This window comes from Alosa alosa, chromosome 7 (genome assembly GCF_017589495.1).
Source record: "Alosa alosa isolate M-15738 ecotype Scorff River chromosome 7, AALO_Geno_1.1, whole genome shotgun sequence".
NCBI classification, from domain to species: domain Eukaryota; kingdom Metazoa; phylum Chordata; class Actinopteri; order Clupeiformes; family Clupeidae; genus Alosa; species Alosa alosa.
The window spans coordinates 23,038,256-23,060,755 of record NC_063195.1 but is presented as its reverse complement, the minus strand read 5'-3'; the positions used below and the strand labels follow the sequence as shown (position 1 = coordinate 23,060,755).

Genomic DNA, 22,500 nt, shown 5'->3' with positions numbered 1-22,500 from the left:
ACTAATTCATGTGAAAACGCAGAACGATGAACATACATCGGTCTGTACAATTATATTTTCCTGCATACTGGCATATTCAAAGGACCGACACACACACACACACACACACGCACGACAAATGACGAGCATATTCCTGTGATGGCATGTGGCAATAAATGGCATCTTTCCCGATCATGCATTTTGTGTGTGTGTGTGTGTGTGTGTGTGTGTGTGTGTGGGGGGGGGGGGGGGGGGTGGAGGGATTTCTCCTGAGATCAGCTGTCCGAGCGACTCAGACAGTGATGACTTACTTCCTCTTGGGGCGGGCCCTACAGTAAGTCAGCCCTTAGGGCTCAGTGTTTAGTGACAACACCCACCCTGCTCCCTACACTTGGGAGAGCCAGCTGTCCACTCACACCACCGGTCCACGTCACCGAGACAAGACATGGACAGAGAGCTTTGGAGACTGTTCTTGCTGCAGGAGAAAAAAGTTGACTTTTCTCACTGACCAAATGCATTCCTATTCTCCATGGGTCTCAGTTTGAAGATACCCACTGCATGAGAGGGTGATAATTTTTTTGCTGTCACATTCCATGAGGAGGTGATCATTTGCTGTCTTTTCTCCCCCCCCTGAACTTGATTTATTTTCTTCGCAATGGAGGTGGACCTTCCAGTGGACAACTGCACGGCCCAGAACAAGCCCCTCTATGTGTTCTACTCGACGGTACTGTTTGGGGAGTTCATCTTGGCTCTTCCCCTCAACGTGTCAGTGATCTATCTCTTCATCTTCAAGCTCAAGTTCTGGAAGACCAACGCCAGCAACATCTTCCTCTTCAACCTGGTGCTGGCGGACATCTTGCTCCTCTTCTGTCTTCCCGTGCGAGCCTACAACTTCCAGCGGGGCAAGAGGCGCAGCGAGAACGAGGTGGTCTTCCGCACTTTGCTCTTCATCCTCTTCCTCAACCGGGGTGCCAGCATCGCCTTCCTCACCGTGGTGTCGGTGTACCGCTATTTGCAAGTGGTCCACGGCGGCCGCGACGGCACCCGGGAGATCCACAAGCGGTCGCCTCTCATCGCCGCGCTCATCTGGCTGGTCCTGCTGCCGCTGACCATCCCCATGCTGCTGCGTCCGCTGAGCAACAGCCTGTGCAGCGACGAGGACAACGTGGTGGACGCCTTCCGCGAGATCGTGTTCTTCACGCAGAACCTCGTGCCTTTCGTCATCCTCGTGCTGTGCACGGCGGGCATCACCGCGCGGCTCCGCCGGAACACGGTGGGCGACAAGACCAAGCTGCGGCGGGCGTCGTTCCTGGTCATGTCCGTCATGCTGGTCTTCTCGCTCTGCTTCCTGCCCTGCACCATCTCGCGCATGGTGCTCCTGGTGGTCAGCCGAGGGTCCGAGTTCTCCCCGGAGGCCAAGGACGTCGCGCTGCAGGTCTACGACGGCCTCAAGTGTCTGGCCTACCTGGACCTCCTGCTGGACCCCATAGTCTACTGCCTGAGCAGCACCAAGTTCAAAAGCCTTTACATGGAGACCTACCTGCCTTTTCTGCTGACTAAAAACAAACAGGACTCGTCGGACAACGCGTCCGCCGCCAGGCAAGCACAGGTACTCCAGAAAGAACCGGCTGAGGAAACCTGTCCGAAACGATGACGTCTGATACACAACAATACTTTCAGTGTTATGGTCCACACGGTAAACAAAAACTAATGTTTATATATTTAAATGTCATTGACATAGGCCTACTGTCTATAGTGGGTGAGAAGTTGCTTACACTCCTACACAGGGTGACATGTTTTTGCGACAAATAAATGTTTTGTTATTGGTTGATACTTGCGGGACCGTGTTTGCAAGGCTGCAAGGCAGTCTGAAGTAGTCAGTCTGCAGTTGCCTAAACAGGAATATTTCACCATTCTTTTGTATGGACAACCTTCCTCGCCCCAACACACCCTTATCCTCCCATCTAACCACCATCACCAGCACAATGTCAGCTGTAGATGAGGTCACAGAAGCCAGTTTGTGACAACTGTTTTAGTCCTTCACATAGTTATATAAAAAGCCTAGTCTAGCTCTTTGAGGAAATAAGCTCAGCACATTTGTATTTGTTTTTATGACTTTTAAAAGCCCATGCTTTTCTACTAATCAACCTCCAACACATCTGACTCAAATCTTTTGTTTTTCAATATCTCTAATCTAATCCCTCCCTTCTGTTAATATGTGTAATATTTACTACGTAGTAATTGACTGCTGTAAAGGTATTTATTTAACTGATGTTTATTACACATGTGAAACACAAGGACAAAGGGTCACCCTATTTGCCATGCTTTGTCTCCTCAATATGACTATAATATGAATATGTCTCCTTACACCATAATAATTCAGCTTAGTTTTATTTGTAATTGTTGAGTGGGTTTTGTGGACATATTTGTGCCAAAGCCAAACATTGAAATAAGAAAAAGAAAAAAAAATGTATGCAGTCATGCGTTATGAGACCAGCACCTGTAGCCTACAGTACTTAGGTTTGATGTGCACACCTTTTGTTTTTGCTCTAGTGCCAAAGGTCACATTTCCATCTTATTTTTTTATCTAAATAAACAATACTGCTTTTGACCTTGTCTAATGTAACTGACTGTGGTGAAATAAATTCAATTGTCTAGTGTTTCCTGAGTGTCTTCGTCCTGTCACCATTTTGCACCAGACAGGTAGAACTAAATATTTGTGAGAGCATTAGAGAGAGGGGGGATTATTTCAGTGCGTCACGAACTGCAGCATGGCCCCAACTGCTGTACCCTGATGAGTCATAGCCTCCTAAAGTCTGCTGGAAGTATGCGGATCATCATGGGTGACAGAGAGAGAGAGAGAGATGGAGGGAGAGGAGAGAGAGAGAGAGAGATGGAGGGAGAGAGAGAGATGGAGAGAGAAAGAGAGAAAGAGAGATAGGGGGGAGAGAGAGAGAGAGAGAGAGAGAGAGAGAGAGAGAAATTTTCCACCAAAGATGTTAGAGACGGTATGATGAATGCAGGGTAGGGGTGATGAAGAGAATTAAAGAAGGAAAAAAGGTAGAAAAAAGAAAGAAAGACAGAAAGAAGGAAAGAAAGAAAGAAAGAAAGAAATAGACTGATGTTGATGCAAAATGATTAGAACTTTGTTGAGGGAGGGTGTAAGAGAGGTAGAGAGCCCTGAATAATAGGATACGCAAAGAGCTAGAGACGGGGCAGAAGGGTTGAAATAGGATGGACGGCTGATTTGACACCAAGAGAAATGGCTGGACACACTACATAGTGAAGACAGAGACAAAGAGAAGAATGGGGACAAAGGACTGAATCAGAGAGGGCTAAAGCATACTAATCATACTAATCAGGGATCTTTGACTGCGTGTGTGCAGTAGGACTGAATCAGAGAGGATTAAAGCATACTAATCATACTAATCAGGGGATCTTTGACTGCGGTGTGCAGTAGGACTGAATCAGAGAGGATTAAAGCATACTAATCATACTAATTAAGGATCTTTGACTGCGTGTGGACTGAATCAGTAGGACTACTAATCATCAGAGAGGGTTAAAGCATACTAATCATACTAATCAGGGATCTTTGACTGCGTGTGTGCAGTAGGACTGAATCAGAGAGGGTTAAAGCATACTAATCATACTAATCAGGGATCTTTGACTGCGTGTGTGCAGTAGGACTGAATCAGAGAGGGTTAAAGCATACTAATCATACTAATCAGGGATCTTTGACTGCGTGTGTGCAGTAGGATCGAACAGCAGAGAGAAAGAAGAGCAAACAGGGATGTCACAGTCAGAGAGAGAGCTCTGGCAACAGTTCTAAATTCCACACACTGCAGGCTCACTGGTGGGGGCATAACTCACCCCTCTATCTTCCCATGATTTTATCTGATGCCATTCTACCCCCCCCCTCCCCTTTTTCTCACACAAACTTTTTCTCTAGTCATCTCCCTTCCAAACCTTCTAGTTGAACCTTTCTACCTCTTTCCAGTTGCCCACTTCACAGAAGCACAGAAGGACAGAGGACATATCCTAGCGCCACACATCTAAAGCACACGTTATACTTGCACCACTATGCCACTTTCTTCTTACTTAGGTCAAACAGAACTACCCAAGCCTTTTATTGGCCTGAATTTGCACTAGTATTTTTATTGACTGTCTATGCACAATTTCAACCACATTTTGCTGCTCTTATTTTTTCATTATTATATGTGCCCTCTTATTTACTTATTTACTTACTTTTTTGTTTACTTGAATGTTATGTTTGTCTGTGGACCTAAATTGGTAAAATATGTCTTGTCTTCACCGTGGGATAGTGAGAAACGTAATTTCGATCTCTTTGTATGTCTGGAACATGTGAAGAAATTGACAATAAAGCTGACTTTGACTTTGACTTTGATACAGTTAAGAAAATATACAAACATGAGTCATATTGCGATCATTACCTTCTCCCGGTTCATTGCTTGCTATTTACTTCCTTACGTCATCATCCTTTCCTCACTCTCTCTCTGTCTCTCCCTCTCCCTCTCACCTTCAGTGTCTTCACTCCATCTTTCCCTCTTTTTCCCCTTTTGCTGTCTGCCAGTGATATAAAAAGGCACTGGTGCTATTTATACGCATGAAGAGTGGATGAGTCTGCTTCTCCTGCTGAGGCTGCCAGCATGGCTGGCACTGTATCTCTCTCAGTGCATCCATCTCTCTCTCTCTCTCTCTCTCTGTCCCTTTGTGTGTGTGTGTGTGTGTGTCATACTCTCCTTGCACACTTGCACACACACACAAAGAGAGTAAGGGAGAGAGAGGGATGGGAGTAAGGGACCCGATTCACTCGTTCAGCTTAGTTCCATCTTTTGTTCGTATGCTGTCATTCATCAAATCCACCAGCAGAGGTCCTCCAAGGCAACAGAAATGTATTTTTTAATGACGCAATGTCCTTTTCCCTTTCTCTCTCTCTCCTCCTCTTCCTCACTCCCTCACTCACTCTTGCTACCTCTAATTTATACTTACCATCATCTCTTCTTTTTCTCTCTTTCTCTCTCTCTCTCTCTCTCTTTCCTCCCTCCTTTCTGTATATCTTTCATCCTTCGCTTTCCCTTGCCTTTCTCTTGCATTGTCCCTAGTTCACTCTTTGTCTCCCCGTCTTCAATTTGTGAATGAAGCCGTCGCATAAAGAGGCGTGGCCAACTCACCGAAGGGCACTATGATAGGGCACGTGATGCTGTATGTCATGACTACGGTGAAGACGCACATCATCCAGGCATAGGCGGCACCAAACTGGAACTCATACGCCTGATGCTGTAGAAAAAACAGGGTGACAGTGGGTGGAGTCAGAGATAAGTTATACAACACACACACACACACACACACACACACACACATAGTAAGACAGTACACAAATGCACACAGACACAAACTGTGCATGAACACACACACACACACTTCCCATTCAGTAAATTCTTGACACCGTGCACGAAAAAGAAGGCTGTCGCACTGCAGAGACGAGTACACAGACATGCTGATTCACACACACACAAACACACACACACACACACACACACACACACACACACACACACACACAAACAGACGCACATGTCTGGGCAGACGGAAATACATTCATTCACGGCTGACACACTTCATTAATTCAATCAGATGCTGGTCCGTTTGAATGCCTGTATGAGGGTGGCTTCAGAGTGGTATGAGGGTGTGTGTGTGTGTGTCTCACCCGTTTGACATTGCGCCTCTCTGCTGCCGAGCGGGCCAGACAGAGGCGGATCATGTACATCAGCAGACCCGGAATGCGCAAAAGGTCCATGGCGTTCCCGATGAACGCCGAGGCGATGACGTAGTTCACGAAGAATGCTCCGTTGTCTGGCAGGAACACACACCTGCAGAGAAAGCCCCCATGTCGGGTTAGAACCAGAGAGAGCCAGAACCCAAGCTCCCCTGTCGATTTAGAACCAGAACCAGAGAGATTCTAGGGCGGCTTTCAATGTCTGGCCTCAGAAAAAAGTCTTTCAACACTGTCATTGTCCTGACAAAGCGCAACGCGCAACATTGTCCTGAACAGCTGCATTCATAAAAAATAAAAATAAATGACATGACAAATATCTTTTAGTCGTTTTTATTTTGTTTCTCACACTATGATACACTAGGCGTTTTTCCACCGACAGAGAACCCATTCTTGAACCAGTTCCGTTCAGAATTCTTTGAGCCTTGGTGCTATCTAGTGAACCAGCCCGCATTTCCACCAGTGTTTAACCCAACCAAAGTGTGCGTCATCAATAATGGGTGTTGCATGCAAAACAAAAATGAGATGCATGATATATGAACAGTTGCCCCTGTAAAAACGGCAGAGATTATTTGTTGAAAATGCTAGTAAACGTCTGCAGTGTAATGCTAGTTGACTAGTTTTGTTTACTCATGGCAACAGCTGATTTTGGACGGAAAACTCTTTTAGCCTCTGAACGGCAAAATTAAGCTACAGAACTACAGCTACAGCAGTATAATAAAATGTAAGGATTTCAAAAATAAGCATTTTAAGCATTTTTACTTTTAAGCTACAGAGCTCCAGCAATAGTATAACATCTTCACTTACTCAAACCTCACTGCTGCGTCAGCCAAGAACTTCCTGTCAAAGAGCCAACGGAAGAAGACGTCCAAACTGAAGAGAGAAATAAAATGCATACATTTAATTAAACAACAGGATGTGGAGAGAGAGAGAGAGAGAGAGAGAGAGAGAGAGAGAGAGAGAGAGAGAGAGAGAGAGAGAGAGAGAGAGAGACGGAGGGGGAGAGAAAGGGAGAGGTACCTGCTGAGTCCGAGGGAGGGCAGCAGTAGGACCATGAAGATGAGGAAGGTGTAGCACTTGTGCATGGTGGTCCTGTTCTCCCCTGACCTGTTGCACACAACACACACCAGTTTAGGTACACAAGCGCATACACAAGTGCACACGCACACACAGTAATTCACACACAGACATACACACCTTGCCCATTGTAACCTTTACAAATTATATTTTCCTTCATACATAATTAAATACATTTTAATTCATGTTAACTGACTGAATTGACTAAACTAATAGCCCATATTTTCCACATACTTTCAGGTTTACACACCAGCACCTCAGCAGCATCTAATTTATCAGTGCCAAATATAATGCGCCTGAATTAAAAACAAACACAAACACAACACAAACAACATGGATGCCTGTGTGTGTGTGTGTGTCTTAGTAGGTGTGTGTGTGTGTGTGTGTCTTTGTAGGTGTGTGTGTGTGTGTGTGTGTGTGTGTGTGTGTCTGCGTACCGTGTCCAGTGAGCCTCGAAGAAGGCGGAATAGTACACTATGGTGGGCAGCAGGGCAGAGAAGGCCCACAGGAGCAGGGTGGGAAAGAACTGAGTAACGATAGGGTTCTGTGAAGGAGAGTGAGAAAGAGGGATAGAGAGAGAGAGAAAGAGAGAGAGATAAAGAAAATGAGTGTGTGAGGCAAGCAACAGAGAGTACAGAAGCATTCATCAACAAGATAAAATGCCAGTTTAATTCACTGCTCCAGTAAGCGGTCATTAAAATACTCACAGTAACTAACATCAGCATCAAGCTCATTTCAGATACAGTGTTTTAGAAGTGCAGTGAACACCTCAAGCATAACATATGTAGGCTATTACTAGTGCATTCATTGTAGAATCGCCCTATCTATCATTGTAGAACTCAGCAGTCATGAGGGTGACGCTCTTACGTTGAGGTACTCGACAGGTTTGGTGACGTTGAACTTGTCCATGGTGGAGATGATGATGGCAGGGGTGGTGAGGAAGAAGAGGAGGAGGAAGAGGATGATGTTGATGATGAAGCAGCGGATCCACCAGATCACGCCCCCCAAAGAGAGGTGCTCCCTGAGGAAGAGAGAGGAAGAGGAGGAGGTTACGAGAATGTTATCCAAGTATCGACACACGCACGCGCACTCGCGCACACACACACACACACACACACACACACACACACAGAGGAACGGGGAGAGCGGGAATGTTAACCAAGTATCGACACGACAACACGACGACATTCAAACAATCACACGCACACACAAACACACACACACACACACGAGAAGAGCGAGGAAGGAGGAGAGCGAGAACCAATTATCGACACTTCTGCTCCTGTAAAACAGTGACATCACTGCAGAGGTGCCTCCCTGAGGAAGAGGAGAGAGGAAGAGGAGGAGAACGAGAATGTTAACCAAGTATCGTAAGACCTCCATTTATCACCCATTTTGTCCGAAAATTCTAAAACAACGATAGTTTTTAATACTTCAAAATAACATTTGATAAATTAACCTTAAATTTTTCAGTAGCCATAGGTGTGTAGATTTGAACAAAATCTGGTTTGGTTCTTACTGGTGCTTTTACTGCCTGAAATATCCGATTTTGTTTACCGCGCTCGGAGGTTAGTGCAGGCCTGGTGGGTCGTCCACTTCCACCCTTTCAACGGCACATGAACGGTTAGACTGAGAATTCTCGTCGCTACCTCAAAATTCCACTGGAGCTCCAAGCGGATTTGTACACGCAGCCTTACAAGACTGTTTATAGCTCTTCGAGTCACGGTAAAATGTCATTTTTGGTACATAGCAAATTTAGATACACTTATGGTGTGGGTGCTTAGGTATTTAGGAATCCGCCGTCTTGGTTTGTATAGAAATGAATAGTAAGTGAGACATACACGTAAGAGGATGGAACCACGGGACTGGTGGTAATAGGGGGCGATCCGATCTCGACACGACGACACTCAAACACCACCACACACACACACACAGATGAAAGGGGAGAGCAGGAATGCTAACCAAGAATCGACACGACGACAATCACACGCACACACACGCTCACGCACTCGCACACACACCCTCTCTCACACACACACACACACACCTCACACACACACACACACACACACACACACACACACACACACACACACACACACACACACTTCTGCTTCTGTAAAACAGTGAGATCACTGCAGCACTGTGCTCAAATCTCCTGGAGCTCCAACAGCCCTGATGATGTCATGGCCAGATCACATGAGATGATGATCATAATGGCATCACGTGCTGCTCAGCTAGCCAGTCACTGACTGTCCCCCTTGCGGTCAGATCTGTGTCAGAATCATGCGGTCAACATTTGGTAAACACCGGACACACAAGGTCAGGCCTCTTCTCTCAGTGTGACCAGAGACTTTCTAATGAGGAGACACAGCACTCATAGAATCCTCCATAAAAAAGCATGGGGCTTAGTTTGTAACACCGTCTCTCCTGCGACAGGCGATCTGTGGTTTTACCAAAGTGCAGCCTGTTTTTTACATGCCATGCCAGGTTCTCACGCACACTTTGCACTGAAATGACGCCTCAAGTGGGACGCCGCACATTCATAATATCAGGAGCGAGAAAGCTGTACGGAGTTCACAGAAAGCTGAACACGGGTCAAGGACACTGGGGCCATATAATAAGCTCAAGGCAACCATCTCTCCATACTCCCTATACTGCAAACTCTCAATTTCTCTCTCCTTCTCTCCATCCATCTCTCCATCTTGCCAATCCTTTTCTTGCTCTTAATCTGTTTCAGTCTGTCTAAATCTCTCCATACACAACACACACACACACACACACACACACACACACACACACACACACACACACACACACACACTCTCTCTGTCTTTGTCCTTGTCACCCTAGCAACATGTTTTGATTTCCTCCTGAAAACAAAAACACACACACACACCCCTTTCTACATTCAACTTTCATACACACACACCCTCTCTTTCTCTCTCTCTCACTCACACACACACACACACACACACACACACACACACAGCCCTTGAGGCTGTGGATGTATGGCACAGCCTCTCAGGCAGAGATAATTATTTTGTCCCTCATAAGGATGATAAAGTCCTCACTTCGATTATTTGTCCTCGACATAAAAAAAACACACCGTCGCTGGTCCCCTAATGAGCAATAACACCCCGCCCCAACGATCCAGTCACTGCCAGCAATACTAACCGTGTCCTCTTAAAGGTCTTGGCCATGGGCCTGGCCATAAAATATAACTCTATGTCTTTATGTAGTGCCCCGAACAGAAACTTCTAGAAGATCTGTTGGCACTAAACTACAGAGCGAGGGTCAGGGACAGCAAGAGAGCTGTCTGAGGAGAAATATCAGTCATATTTTCAACTTTTATCCTTTGATCTGAAGAAAGAAATCTGTGGGACATTGTGTCATTAAACCCTGGTTTTTATGATTGTGCAGTTTGTGATTCTATGGTATAGCAGTTGAAACAGCAATGCGCAAGACCTCCATTTTGGACCTGACTGGAGTTAAAACAAACCATGCTGCCCAAATGGAGAGCATATCAGACACAATATGAATTGGGTCAGGTTGCAAATGTCAGTAAACAACCCTGTTACAAAAGACACATTCTCATTCTCATAGCTAGAATGACCTTTTTGTTTTATTCTCTTATAATTCTAACCCTTCAAACAAATAGATTATATCGATTGTGTAAGAGTATGCTTGCAAGTAAAGTTGTGCCCCTAGTTCACCCTGATATTCTATTTAGAGAAAGGATCTTTGAATTAGGATCAGTTTCATCTTAGGTGTCACCCAAAAAAAAAAAAAAAAAAAAGCTTTGTTTCAGATTCCTCCATATAGTTTAAGGCTGAGAAGCAAAACAATTGTGCATTTTATGACTAAAGCATGAGTCTCACAGCATATAATACACCTGGATAATGGAACTGACGTGCGGGTGACTGGTGTAAGACTCACCAGCGCACGTTCTGTGGGTCCGGGGCGTAGGTGACATTCCAGTTGTGGACGTGGAGGCTCTCGCTGAACTGGGAGGTGCAGGGCTCCGGCTGACACTGGCACCCCTGGCACTGGCACGCGTTGAAGTCCTTAAGGATTCTGGAGGAGAAGGAGGAGGGTGATCATTATATGCACTACGTTCAGAGTTTAGCCATGCCGTTTACAATAACATAGCTGATGGACAGTCAACACTGTCTTGGGGAAATAGAGAGAATAATGTATGCACGCACGTACGCACACACACACACACACACACACACACGCATCGTGCAGGAACACATGCACATGTGCACACACACACACACACACACTCACATGGCAGTCATGGCCTCGTTCTGGAAGGTGACGAAGGCCATGCCGAGTGGTTTGGTGTTGACCTTCTCCTTCTCCTTCCTGTACTCCTCCTTCAGCTTGGCCTCCCGCTTGGTGTAGAAGCTCACCGCCTCCTCCTGAGAGAGAGAGAGAGAGAGAGAGAGAGAGAAAGAAAGATAGAGAGAGAGAGAGATAAGGAGGAAGGGGCAGGGCAGTTTAATTGCACGCACACACAGAAAAATGTATTGAATAAACATTCCAGCCATTGTTTGTTTAATCACGCGCTCACACCTACACACACACACACACACACACACACACACACACACACAAACACACACACACACACACAGAGAGAACTCCACAGACATATCACACACAGAGGCCTTTATTAATCCATCTCCATTCAGCTGGTGCTCTGACAGGCCCCTGTAAAGGGGGCTGGAAGGAGAGTGAACTGATTTGCCGATTAATTGACCAGCGGAGAGGGGGATGAGAGGAGGAGATAAAAATGAGAGGGGGAGGGAGAGAAGAGGAGAAGAGAGGGGGGGTGGCGGCTGGCAATGGAGAACAGAGATAGAGACCAAGCAAGCGGGCAGGACGAGGCTTGGCCAACGGCCAGCAGCTCACATGAGACGCAGGCCTATCCTTTAACCCAATCCCATCCCAATTACCTCAACAAGATCCTACTGACTCTCTGGTAATTAACTATAATGCCCCCACTAATAACACCATCAGATTAATACGATTCTGTAATATTGTGATGGTCTTCATAACGGGAGAATGCATATTGATTACACTGCTATCAAGCTATGGGAGAATGATTGAATGTGTTGCTATATCTATCAAACCTGTATTGGTATTGCAGTAATGTAACTATTAATCTGCTGTGGTATAATTCTTAACAACATGATTATATCAATAGTGTAATCGCTCATCAGAGAGCAGATATTGTCTACTCATGAGTTATTAAATAGAGTATGGACACAGCCAAGCTATCCTCTATTGGCTCCATGTCTCAGTGGTAGAGAACTGGTGGATAGCTGACAGGCATTGTGGGTAATGGTGGAATAGGTGCCATTATCCTTTTCAGTATTACTTACTGTATAGTAGGCTAGTGATTTATGTAAGGGTGTCTTGGTGAAGTGCATTGTGGGATAGTGGTGGTGGGAATACCTCTTCACAGCCAGTAATTGCGCAGCAGCAGAGGTGGCCGCAGGGCTTTGGGTTGATCATGGTGGGCACGTGCTCCTTCGACATCAGGTCCGTGAAGAACTTCTTGCTTCGCTCCGTCTTCTTCCTGTGACACACACAAACAAGATTGTGAATATAAAGCCAATATATATTGGCATGAATACAACCAAGCAATTTGCTGGACTGGAGAAGCACTTATTTACACACACATGCACACACACACAAAAAAAAAATCTGTCCTTGTCAGTAAAACTACACAGTTAGATCCATGGACTGACACGCACACACACACACACACCCACGTTTACACACACACACAAGCCAATCCACCTCAGCGGAATAAGGCTTAAGATCAATGGGTTTAGCCTTTTGGAGAAGCTGATCCTCCCGCCCTGAGGCCCTGGGGATCGATTGCTCTCCCCTGTCAGAGCTAATGTGCGTGGGTGGACATTGAGACGCCTGGGCCAAGATGGGTAACCGCCGACTCATCACAGGGGGGGCCTTTTTGGCTCCACGGCCTCAAGGAACGCTCAGTCAAGGCTGAGAAGAACCGATCAGGTGAAACTACGCATGAAGGCAAAGCTGGTTGTCACACAGTAAGCAATAAAAAGTGGTAAGTTATGGATCGGTTTCCACTGAGAGCAAAGCCGTCTCAGCTGAATGTTGGATCGAGATGAAGAAGATTAAGCAGAAGGGGAGGCACAAATGCAGTCTGCTTTAACTCACACAAAACGTGTGCCCACGTGTGTGCATGTGTGTGTGTGTGTGTGTATGTGTGCGTGTACATGGTATATGTGTTCAATTAAGCGTGTGTGTGTGTGTGTGTGATATGTGTGCGTATACATGGTATACGGTATGTTTTCAATTAAGCGTGTGTGTGTGTGTGTGTGTGTGTGTCAGTGGTATCACATGATCTACCAGAGGGTTTAGAGAGGACAGGGAAATCACTGGGTTGGCATGGGATGCCATCCTGCTATTTAAAGGTGAACTGGGTTTTCTCCCTGCCAAATTGACTTCACTTACTTACCCTTTGTGCATTGTTGCAGGACTGTGTGTGGGTGTGTGAGTATCTGTGTGAGAGTAGGTGTGTGTGTGTGTGTGTGTGTGTGTGTGTGTGTGGTAACTAGGTTACTTCAGAACCTGTTTATATGGAGTGATTCACACTACAAAAATGCTGATAAAACTGAACTATGACATGTTGAATCTTGAATTTCCCCTGGGGAGTAAGTAAGTTAGTAAGTAAGTTAAGTTAAGTAAGTAAGTAAGTAAGTAAGTAAGTAAGTAAGTAAGTAAGTAAGTATGTATGTATGTATGTATGTATCTATCTATCTATGTAGGCTAAATTAACTGGTCTACCCAGCTTGTTTCAGCAGCTTGTTTCAGATTCGCATATTCACAGGCTTAAAAAGAGCCTTGAATGAACATCTACCACATAAAGAAATATAAGCTGACAAAACTGATCAATTATGGCCGATAACAAGAGTGAGGTAACGCACTTCTCTTTGCGTGATGATAAATAAAGGTTTAGTGACATCTTGATTTATTTTTTGGCCTATGCTAAATCCAGAGGTGTTCCATCTCCCTCTCTTCATCAGCGCTGTCTGACACCATCTCTGAAGATTAGCCACTAATGTAACGATGGCACGGCGCCAACAAGCACTCTGGTGTGTGTGTGCGTGTGTGTGTGTGCATGTGTGTGTGTGTGTGTGTGTATATGTGTGTGTGTGTTAGCAGATCACACCCATACACAGATCTGATACGTATGGATCATGCAGCAGCCGGCTGTGATGCAAATATGTCCTTGAAATTAGCCTGGGACCTTTCTCTGTGTAACTGAGATGTGGAATAAGCGTGCCGACACTAAGCGTATACAATTTAACAAAATGGTGTTTTAAATTGGTGTTACCTGTATGGACACTAGGAATGTATCAAGTATTGTGATGTACTATGTTCTGTGTGTGTGTGGTGATGCTCTCACCTCTCAGCATTGAGGGCCATAAGCCCGTTCACGTTGTAGCAGATGGGGCTTCAAGCACAACACAGTTCTCATAGCCCTGTCTGCAGATCAGAGAGCAGAGAGAGACAAAGACATCAGTTAATGTGCAACTAAAAAACATATAGACAGTTAAAAGCCACTGACAAGTATGTGGGTATGTGTTTCTGTGTGTGTGTGGGTGATACAGTGTGTGTGTGTGTGTGTGTGTGTGTGTGTGTGTGAGATCATGTGTATGTGTGTGTGTGTGTGTGTGTGTGTGTCAGTGGTATCACATGATCTACCAGAGGGTTTAGAGAGGACAGGGAAATCACTGGGTTGGCATGGGATGCCATCCTGCTATTTAAAGGTGAACTGGGTTTTCTCCCTGCCAAATTGACTTCACTTACTTACCCTTTGTGCATTGTTGCAGGACTGTGTGTGGGTGTGTGAGTATCTGTGTGAGAGTAGGTGTGTGTGTGTGTGTGTGTGTATGTGTGTGTGGTAACTAGGTTACTTCAGAACCTGTTTATATGGAGTGATTCACACTACAAAAATGCTGATAAAACTGAACTATGACATGTTGAATCTTGAATTTCCCCTGGGGGAGTAAGTAAGTTAGTAAGTAAGTTAAGTTAAAGTAAGTAGTTAGTAAGTAAGTAAGTAAGTAAGTAAGTAAGTAGAGTAGTAAGTAAGTATGTATGTATGTATCTATCTATCTATGTAGGCTAAATTAACTGGTCTACCCAGCTTGTTTCAGCAGCTTGTTTCAGATTTGCATATTCACAGGCTTAAAAAGAGCCTTGAATGAACATCTACCACATAAAGAAATATAAGCTGACAAAACTGATCAATTATGGCCGATAACAAGAGTGAGGTAACTTCTTCTCTTTGCGTGATGATAAATAAAAGGTTTAGTGACATCTTGATTTATTTTTTTGGCCTATACTAAATCCAGAGGTGTTCCATCTCCCTCTCTTCATCAAAGCCAAGGTCTGACACCATCTCTGAAGATTAGCCACTAATGTAACGATGGCACGGCGCCAACAAGCACTCTGGTGTGTGTGTGTGCGTGTGTGTGTGTGCATGTGTGTGTGTGTGTGTGTGTATATGTGTGTGTGTGTTAGCAGATCACACCCATACACAGATCTGATACGTATGGATCATGCAGCAGCCGGCTGTGATGCAAATATGTCCTTGAAATTAGCCTGGGACCTTTCTCTGTGTAACTGAGATGTGGAATAGCGTGCCGACACTAGCGTATACAATTTAACAAAATGGTGTTTAAATTGGTGTTACTTACTGTATGGAGTGCATGTTAATCAACACTAGGAATGTATCAAGTATTGTGATGTACTATGTTCTGTGTGTGTGTGGTGATGCTCTCACCTCTCAGCATTGAGGGCCATAAGCCTGGCCACGTTGTAGCAGATGCGGGCTTCAAGCACAACACAGTTCTCATAGGCCTGTCTGCAGATCAGAGAGCAGAGAGAGACAAAGACATCAGTTAATGTGCAACTAAAAAACATATAGACAGTCGCCACTGACAAGTATGTGGGTATGTGTTTCTGTGTGTGTGGGTGATACAGTGTGTGTGTGTGTGTGTGTGTGTGTGTGTGTGTGTGTGTGTGTGTGTGTAGGTGATATGTGCTTAATTTAATTTGCTAACTTCTCATCTCATTTCTCTAGATCATATATCCAGATACAACTCATCTGTGCAACTCATTCCTAATGCAGTGCATTTACCCACACTGGCTGTGTGCAGTCGGTTAAAACCTGATGTTGCATACCTCAATAGGGTTGCTGACATTTCATCCCGAATAAATGGCTGCATCAGTTCACTGAAGAGCTTACCAACAGCGCTAATGTGATATTAATAAGCTTATTATGAATCTTATTAGTGAGCCCTATTAAGCAGGTCTATCCTCGTGGGAAAAAAACAAAAACAACTGAACTCAGGAGGCAGACTGTTACCGAGTACAGCTCCGAGGTGCGTTCTGAAGAGAATTCCATGTTTCTGTTTAGCAGCAAGTCCGTTAAATTAAACTTTGTGAGAGACTATAGTGAGCTAACTAAGCTAGTTGAATCAATGCCATGACTGACTACATTAGCCTGACGAGCCAGACCCACATTAAAATGTAGTTTGCTGCCGCTAGGGGCATCTAGATTTCTAGGCTATGACTACATTGGAAGGGGTATTGGAATGCTGACTTCTACCTAATGTATATTAATGCCTACTGTTATTCAGTGTCTCTTGGGCAAAGACAGGTAATCAAAGTCTCATGACCTCCCCACAGCTGCATGTCAGGGATCAGTACTTCTTTCCTCAAGTGAGATCTTTCAGTCCCACTGACTGACCCGCGTTTACTAAACAGGGGATGCATTATAGCCCATATTTCGTGCTGACCAAAAACCTTCAACCTTTAATCATAAAATGCCCGGATGGTTTGCTGCTTATCTGCCCCGATTAAAATGGAGTGGTATAGTCTTATATCTGTCAGTGGTTCTACTAACTGACAGGATGACCATTCGGGACGAGTCTGGAGCTGGTCAGCCTCAGATGTGGCTGACATATGGTTCAGATGCGGCTGACCTGAGCAAGTCGGACTACTGGCTACTGACTAAGGACACTGCTGTCCTAGAATAACATCAGGCTCACGTCCACTGCAGGAACTCTGCGTCTTTTTTAGATGGTCTGACACATTTGTGTGTCACCAACACCCCTATAGACCATCTTTTGGTGTTGTTTTTTTTTTCTTTTGGGGCAAAGCAAGACCCTGCTTCTGGGTTAGGTAGCTTGGGTGGTGCTAGCAAGGAATGGCATCACATATTATGTCTACTTATGTAATGTAATAAACTAATATGTTTATTGTGAGGGAGGGCTTCTTGGTCCGGAGCACACGGTCAGGTGTTTTGCATTATGGACATTACCAGTCATATGAGCAGGGTGCAATATATAAATATACATACAATTGTGCGCACACGCACGCACGGCACACACACACACACACACACACACACACACACACACACACACAGTCAGGCAGCTCAGGACGCAGTACTTTCCCAACACATGACTCACAGTAAGGGTGTAATCTGGACTTCCTCCTCTAGCAGTTATGGCAGGTGAGATCTGCTTACCTAATTCATGGCAGCCTGCTGCAAAGGACTGGGAGGTAAGGTAGGTGTGTATGCATGTGTGTGTGTATGTGTGTGTGTGTGTGTGTGTGTGTGTGTGTGTGCATAGGGGTACATATGTGTGTGTGTGTGTGTGTGTGTGTGTGTGTGTGTGTGTGTGTGTGTGTGTGTGTGTGTGTGTGCATAGGGTGTGTGTGTGTGTGTGTGTGTGTGTGTGTGTGTGTGTGTGTGTGTGTGTGTGTGTGTGTGTGTGTCAGTGGTATCACATGATCTACCAGAGGGTTTAGAGAGGACAGGGAAATCACTGGGTTGGCATGGGACGCCATCCTGCTATTTAAAGGTGAACTGGGTTTTCTCCCTGCCAAATTGACTTGACCTACTTACCCTTTGTGCATTGTTGCAGGACTGTGTGTGTGTGTGTGTGTGTGTGTGTGTGTGCATGTGCTTCAACCTCTGATAATGGTAGAAATCCAATTACCGTACATGTGTGAAAATATCATCGAATACACAGATGTGTAAACCATATCACCTGCCACCTGTCTGAATGTGTGCTGTATATACATACAGTACACTGCATATCTCACTGTTTTCAACAGTCTGCTCTTTCGCATGACTTTGTCAACGGTTTCTTGTGGGCAGTATGTGTGTGAAGAAATTCAGAACAACATACTCAAAGTGTTGCTTTATGTGGATCTCTTCGGCATACTTGGAAATGCCATTGATGAATAAAGTGCGTTTGACCTGGAGGAAAAGGAAACAAGAGTATTGCACTGGTTTAGTGTATATATTTATATATATATATATTTGGATGATTTGATATATTTGGGGAGGGGGATATTATAAATAGGCTATAGTAACACTATATTAGTTCAGACTTTACAAAAGGCTATACAAGTCTGTCAAACTTTTTAACCAAAGGGACCCTTTCAGGAAATGTTGACATGTTTCAATAAGCAAAATGTAAGTTGGGTTTAAAAGCATTCGTTTCATCAACTAGCTTCACTGAGCATCACTAACTAGAGGGACACCGGGAGAGAAAGAGGAGGCTACCAGGTCATCCTCCTTGTAGTGCATCTTAGACGTGTGCCGGCGCATGCTGTACACCGTCAGGAGCAGGTACATGAAGGCAAAGGACGTGTGCAGCCACAGCAGGTTGTTCCTACGGCAAGAGAAGAGGGACAACTCTAGCCATCACTGACAGGCAGGCACATTCATTCATCGTCAACCAAGGGGCTTATAAAACGTCAATGAAAGTGCTCACAATAACAAAAACGCAAGCTTTATTTCCATCAGAATTTACTATGGCCATAAACAAAGTCATAATGAAATCAACCTTACCCCGAATTTAGGTTGGCTATTGTCGTTCGGCCAAAGCTGTAAGCATTGTTGTCTGCCGTCCAGACAGGAAAAAATATAGAAAAAAGGAAGAGGAGAGAAAGAGAGAGAGAGAAAGAGAGAGAGAGAGAGAGAGAGAGAGAGATTTACGGTTAGATTGTCTTATCAATATGATAACGATGAACACATGGCTGCTGGATGCTGGATAACACTAACTGTAATACTGTCCAGCATAAAGAGGGGCTAGACAGGGGATCGTTGTGCATCCCTCTGAAGTTTTAATGCAATTTCCTTTCAGAGAGAAAGAGGTAGCGTGAACATGAAGAAAGCAGGATGAAAAGGAAAGAAACACACAAGGAGAAAAATGGCTACATGACAACTGCTGATTGCAGAGAGTGTGTCTGCACTAACAGCAGTGTGTGTGTATATGTGTTTCTGCACTAACATCATCGTGTGTGCGTGTGTGTGTGTGTGTGTGTATCTGCACTAACATCATTGTGTGTGTGTGTGTGTGTGTGTCTGCCCTAACAGCAGGGTCTGTGTGTGTCTGCATTGCTTTCTCGAGGCCGGCGTCTGTAGTGGTCAGGGCTTACAGAGTGATATCCAGAGGTTGGCGCAGGGCCAAGAACAGAATGAAAAGGGTGAAAGGATGACATGTTCTCTTGGTGAGGCTACGCATCCTTTCCCCTCGCGTCACTCTTTCATCCCGCTCCCTCCATAGCTGCCTCCACTCTTTCTTATCTCTAGTTCTGCCCTTTTTTCCCTTCTTTCTGAGCTCTCGGCTTTGCCCTCCATGTTCCTTCGCTTGCGCCATCTTGTCTTGGCTTTTTAAATCCCCTCTCCATCTTGTTTCCCTACACACCTTTATCCTTTTTATGTCTCTGCATACAACTAGCTGTCTATCTACTGCCCCCTGACCTCAATGTACTTCCCTTCCCTTCTTTACCCTTCTCTATCGATCATCCTCCTCTCTCTCTCTCTCTCTCTCTCTCTCTCTCTCTCTCTCTCTCTCTCTCTCGCTCACTCTCTTTATTCCTCTCTCTCTCTCTCAGCTCCAGACGGCCAGCCAATTACCCCGCTCCAGGATAGAGTTCAATCCCATTACCCCAGCAGCAGTGCAGATAAGCCTTTAGTCATAATAATCTACAGCCTGGAGATTCCAGGCAGCAGGCAACAGGAATGCTGCCAGACCCTTAATGCTAACCACTTCAGGGATACTAAAATGGCAAAAAAATGGGGGTTGGGGACTATTAGCTGGTTAGTGGATATGTTAAGAGGGAAAGTGCAGAGGAACATATCAAGTTAAGTTTATTTTCCTGTAGGGAAATTCGTTCTCTGCATTTTTCCCCTTCCGGGGATAGTGTGCACACATTGATACACACGCACACTTGAAGCAGTGAGTTCGGAGCCCTCACTCACTAGCACACATATAAAGCATTTCCACCGACCGGCGCGGCTCAGTTCGGTACTGCACGGCGCACAATTGTCAACGTCTCCATTGTCATATTTGCAAAACGTGCCAAAACAACGAGTTGTACCAAGCCCCTTTTTGGCACCCCTCTTTTGGGGTACCAAGTCTTGGCATGGTATGGGTATGCAGCCCTTGATTGGGTGGCAGTAAATTGTCATATGACATTTAGGGGGAAGCTGAGTTTCACAGAAGCAGTTTGTCAGTTTATGAAATTTGAATGGGAGTAGGCCCCTCTGTGACTTGTACAATCACTATATACATGCTATGTCCCAACAAAATACGGATTCATGTGTAAGATGCTTCAAAGAAGTACAGCATATTTTTTTACCACCACGCAAGGGATTTAGTTTGTATGTTCGTCTAGCTTAGCATAAGTATAACGGATGCCACCTAGCATAGCTGAGCTTATAGAATGTTAGTAAACCTCACTCCCGACGCCTTAAGAGTAGTGCTGGCATGAAAGCTAGCAGTCTGGGCTTTTAGCTCGATTGTCAGCACGCTCGACTCACGATCCGAGGTGCTGCTGTTTTGCGGGTTCGAGTCCGGGCATGTGCTGGGCTGAATCACACAGGTTCAACACAATGCAGGTTACATAAGCATGTTAGCAGGATTCTCATTCTCTGCCTATAGGCTTAGCTAGCGTGCTAGCTAACTGCAACAGAAACCTATCATTTCCAGTCTGTTTTTACTAGCAGCTAACGTTAGCTAGTCAAAACGGCAAAAGTGAATATATATTTGTAATACCTATGAAAGCTGTTGTATGGTTATATTAACTAAATAAGACATGAACGTATGTATTCATTGACATTAACAAGTTTACATGTTACTAAATTTTTTAATGAACTTGTTTTGATCCTCAGTTGGCCAGAAGATCAAATCACTAGCAGCAAGCTAACAACGGAAACCACTGTACTGTATGCAGCATGCCTCAACATACACCCCGCCTACCAATTTAAAGATACTGTTACCAGTGGAGACGCAAACCAGGCCAATTCCAAAAACTACCGTGCTTTGCCAAACGGAGCCAAACCGAGCCACGCAGTTGGTGGAGATGAGCCAATACACACCCGGAGCAGTGGGCAGAGCTTAATCCGGCGCCCGGGGAGCAGTTCAAGTTGTGGAAAAATGCAGTCTTAGTTAAGACAATCATCAGTATAATTATATGCCATACACAATTCTGATTCTGCACTGTCACCAATCACATCTGTTAAGCCACTTTTTATGTTGATTCCAGATATCTCCAGTTTAGGGGTGGCAGGAAACGATCTTATAACTAAACTATAATAACCAAATACACCTGGACAGCTCAATGAGTGACCCGAACTTAAAGACCTGTGTTGAATAGACCTCTGAAGTTCGCCTACAAAGAGGAACCAAAGCTGCCATCTTTGCCCATGTAAGGAGATCTGAGTGTCGAAGCTAACTACCTATGGAAAGTTGCATTGCAGGTTAGCTCTGGGGTGTGTCGTCTTAACGTACCGAAGATCACAGTATCCACTAGAGAGCAAAGGACAAAAGTGTGTAGATAAAAATGTCTGCATTTCTGATTTCTTCGTCCCAGCAAGAGTTTAACACGTGCGATAATTAAAAAAAATCCCCCATGTTATTTTCCCATAGGACAAACCTCAAGATATTGGATCTCCTTATATGGGCAAAGACTTTAGAGGTCTATTGCTGGTCCCACCCTGTGAACGGCCAGGATGCGGTGCTGATTCTCTCTCCTCGCCCCGAGCTGGAGAGGAGAGAGCCCAAGGGATGCAGCCAGACCTTTGGCTTACGCTAGCGCTAATTCCTCCAAGGTGGCAACGCAGTGTTTGAACACGCCCCAGGCTAGTGCAAGAGCCTGAGGCAGTGGAGGCACAGGTATAATTGGATAACCTAGTTCTCCTCTGACTGGTAAACTTTGACAAGAGATTTGTTGACCTCCAATTAGGCCAGGTATCAGGCACAACTCCATGCATTCATTATAGACCCTTTCATCAATAAAAACAAAAACAATGCTTGAACGTTCTATTTGGGCCCTAATCTACTTCCTCTGCATTAAGATAACATATGGAATGTTAAAACGGAAGTCTTGTGTGGCCAACTATGATGCTGATAATGGAACTCTCTTGAAAGGGTCCATAGCAGCTACCATGGAGCAGTATTAAAATTGGACTTCTCCTAGTCTAATTCACAGAATAGAATAGTAGATTGCCTGTTGTATATTATTGTATGAGACTTTTAATAGTCTTATCCTTCAATCCTTCA

At 44.9% G+C, this 22,500-nt stretch overlaps 1 protein-coding gene across 7 annotated transcripts in view; it reads right to left on the bottom strand.

Annotated features, from left to right (window-relative positions):
- Nucleotides 1–22,500, bottom strand: part of LOC125298487 (CSC1-like protein 2) — a 69,985-nt gene that overhangs the window by 4,847 nt on the left and 42,638 nt on the right. For 3 of the 7 annotated variants that reach the window (XM_048249235.1, XM_048249236.1, XM_048249238.1), the window contains 14 exons: nucleotides 21,318–21,335; nucleotides 18,783–18,834; nucleotides 18,495–18,603; nucleotides 18,115–18,185; nucleotides 15,696–15,776; nucleotides 12,317–12,440; nucleotides 11,144–11,277; nucleotides 10,790–10,927; nucleotides 7,718–7,871; nucleotides 7,288–7,394; nucleotides 6,794–6,880; nucleotides 6,581–6,646; nucleotides 5,708–5,870; nucleotides 5,172–5,277 (listed from right to left, as the gene is read on the bottom strand). In XM_048249235.1, coding sequence (XP_048105192.1) covers nucleotides 5,172–5,277; nucleotides 5,708–5,870; nucleotides 6,581–6,646; nucleotides 6,794–6,880; nucleotides 7,288–7,394; nucleotides 7,718–7,871; nucleotides 10,790–10,927; nucleotides 11,144–11,277; nucleotides 12,317–12,440; nucleotides 15,696–15,776; nucleotides 18,115–18,185; nucleotides 18,495–18,603; nucleotides 18,783–18,834; nucleotides 21,318–21,335 — 1,410 coding nt within the window. Of the gene's footprint in view, nucleotides 1–5,171; nucleotides 5,278–5,707; nucleotides 5,871–6,580; nucleotides 6,647–6,793; nucleotides 6,881–7,287; nucleotides 7,395–7,717; nucleotides 7,872–10,789; nucleotides 10,928–11,143; nucleotides 11,278–12,316; nucleotides 12,441–14,312; nucleotides 14,332–15,695; nucleotides 15,777–18,114; nucleotides 18,186–18,494; nucleotides 18,604–18,782; nucleotides 18,835–21,317; nucleotides 21,336–22,500 lie in introns of those variants that run through there. The other 4 variants (XM_048249241.1, XM_048249237.1, XM_048249239.1 and 1 more) reach the window with 2 other exon arrangements.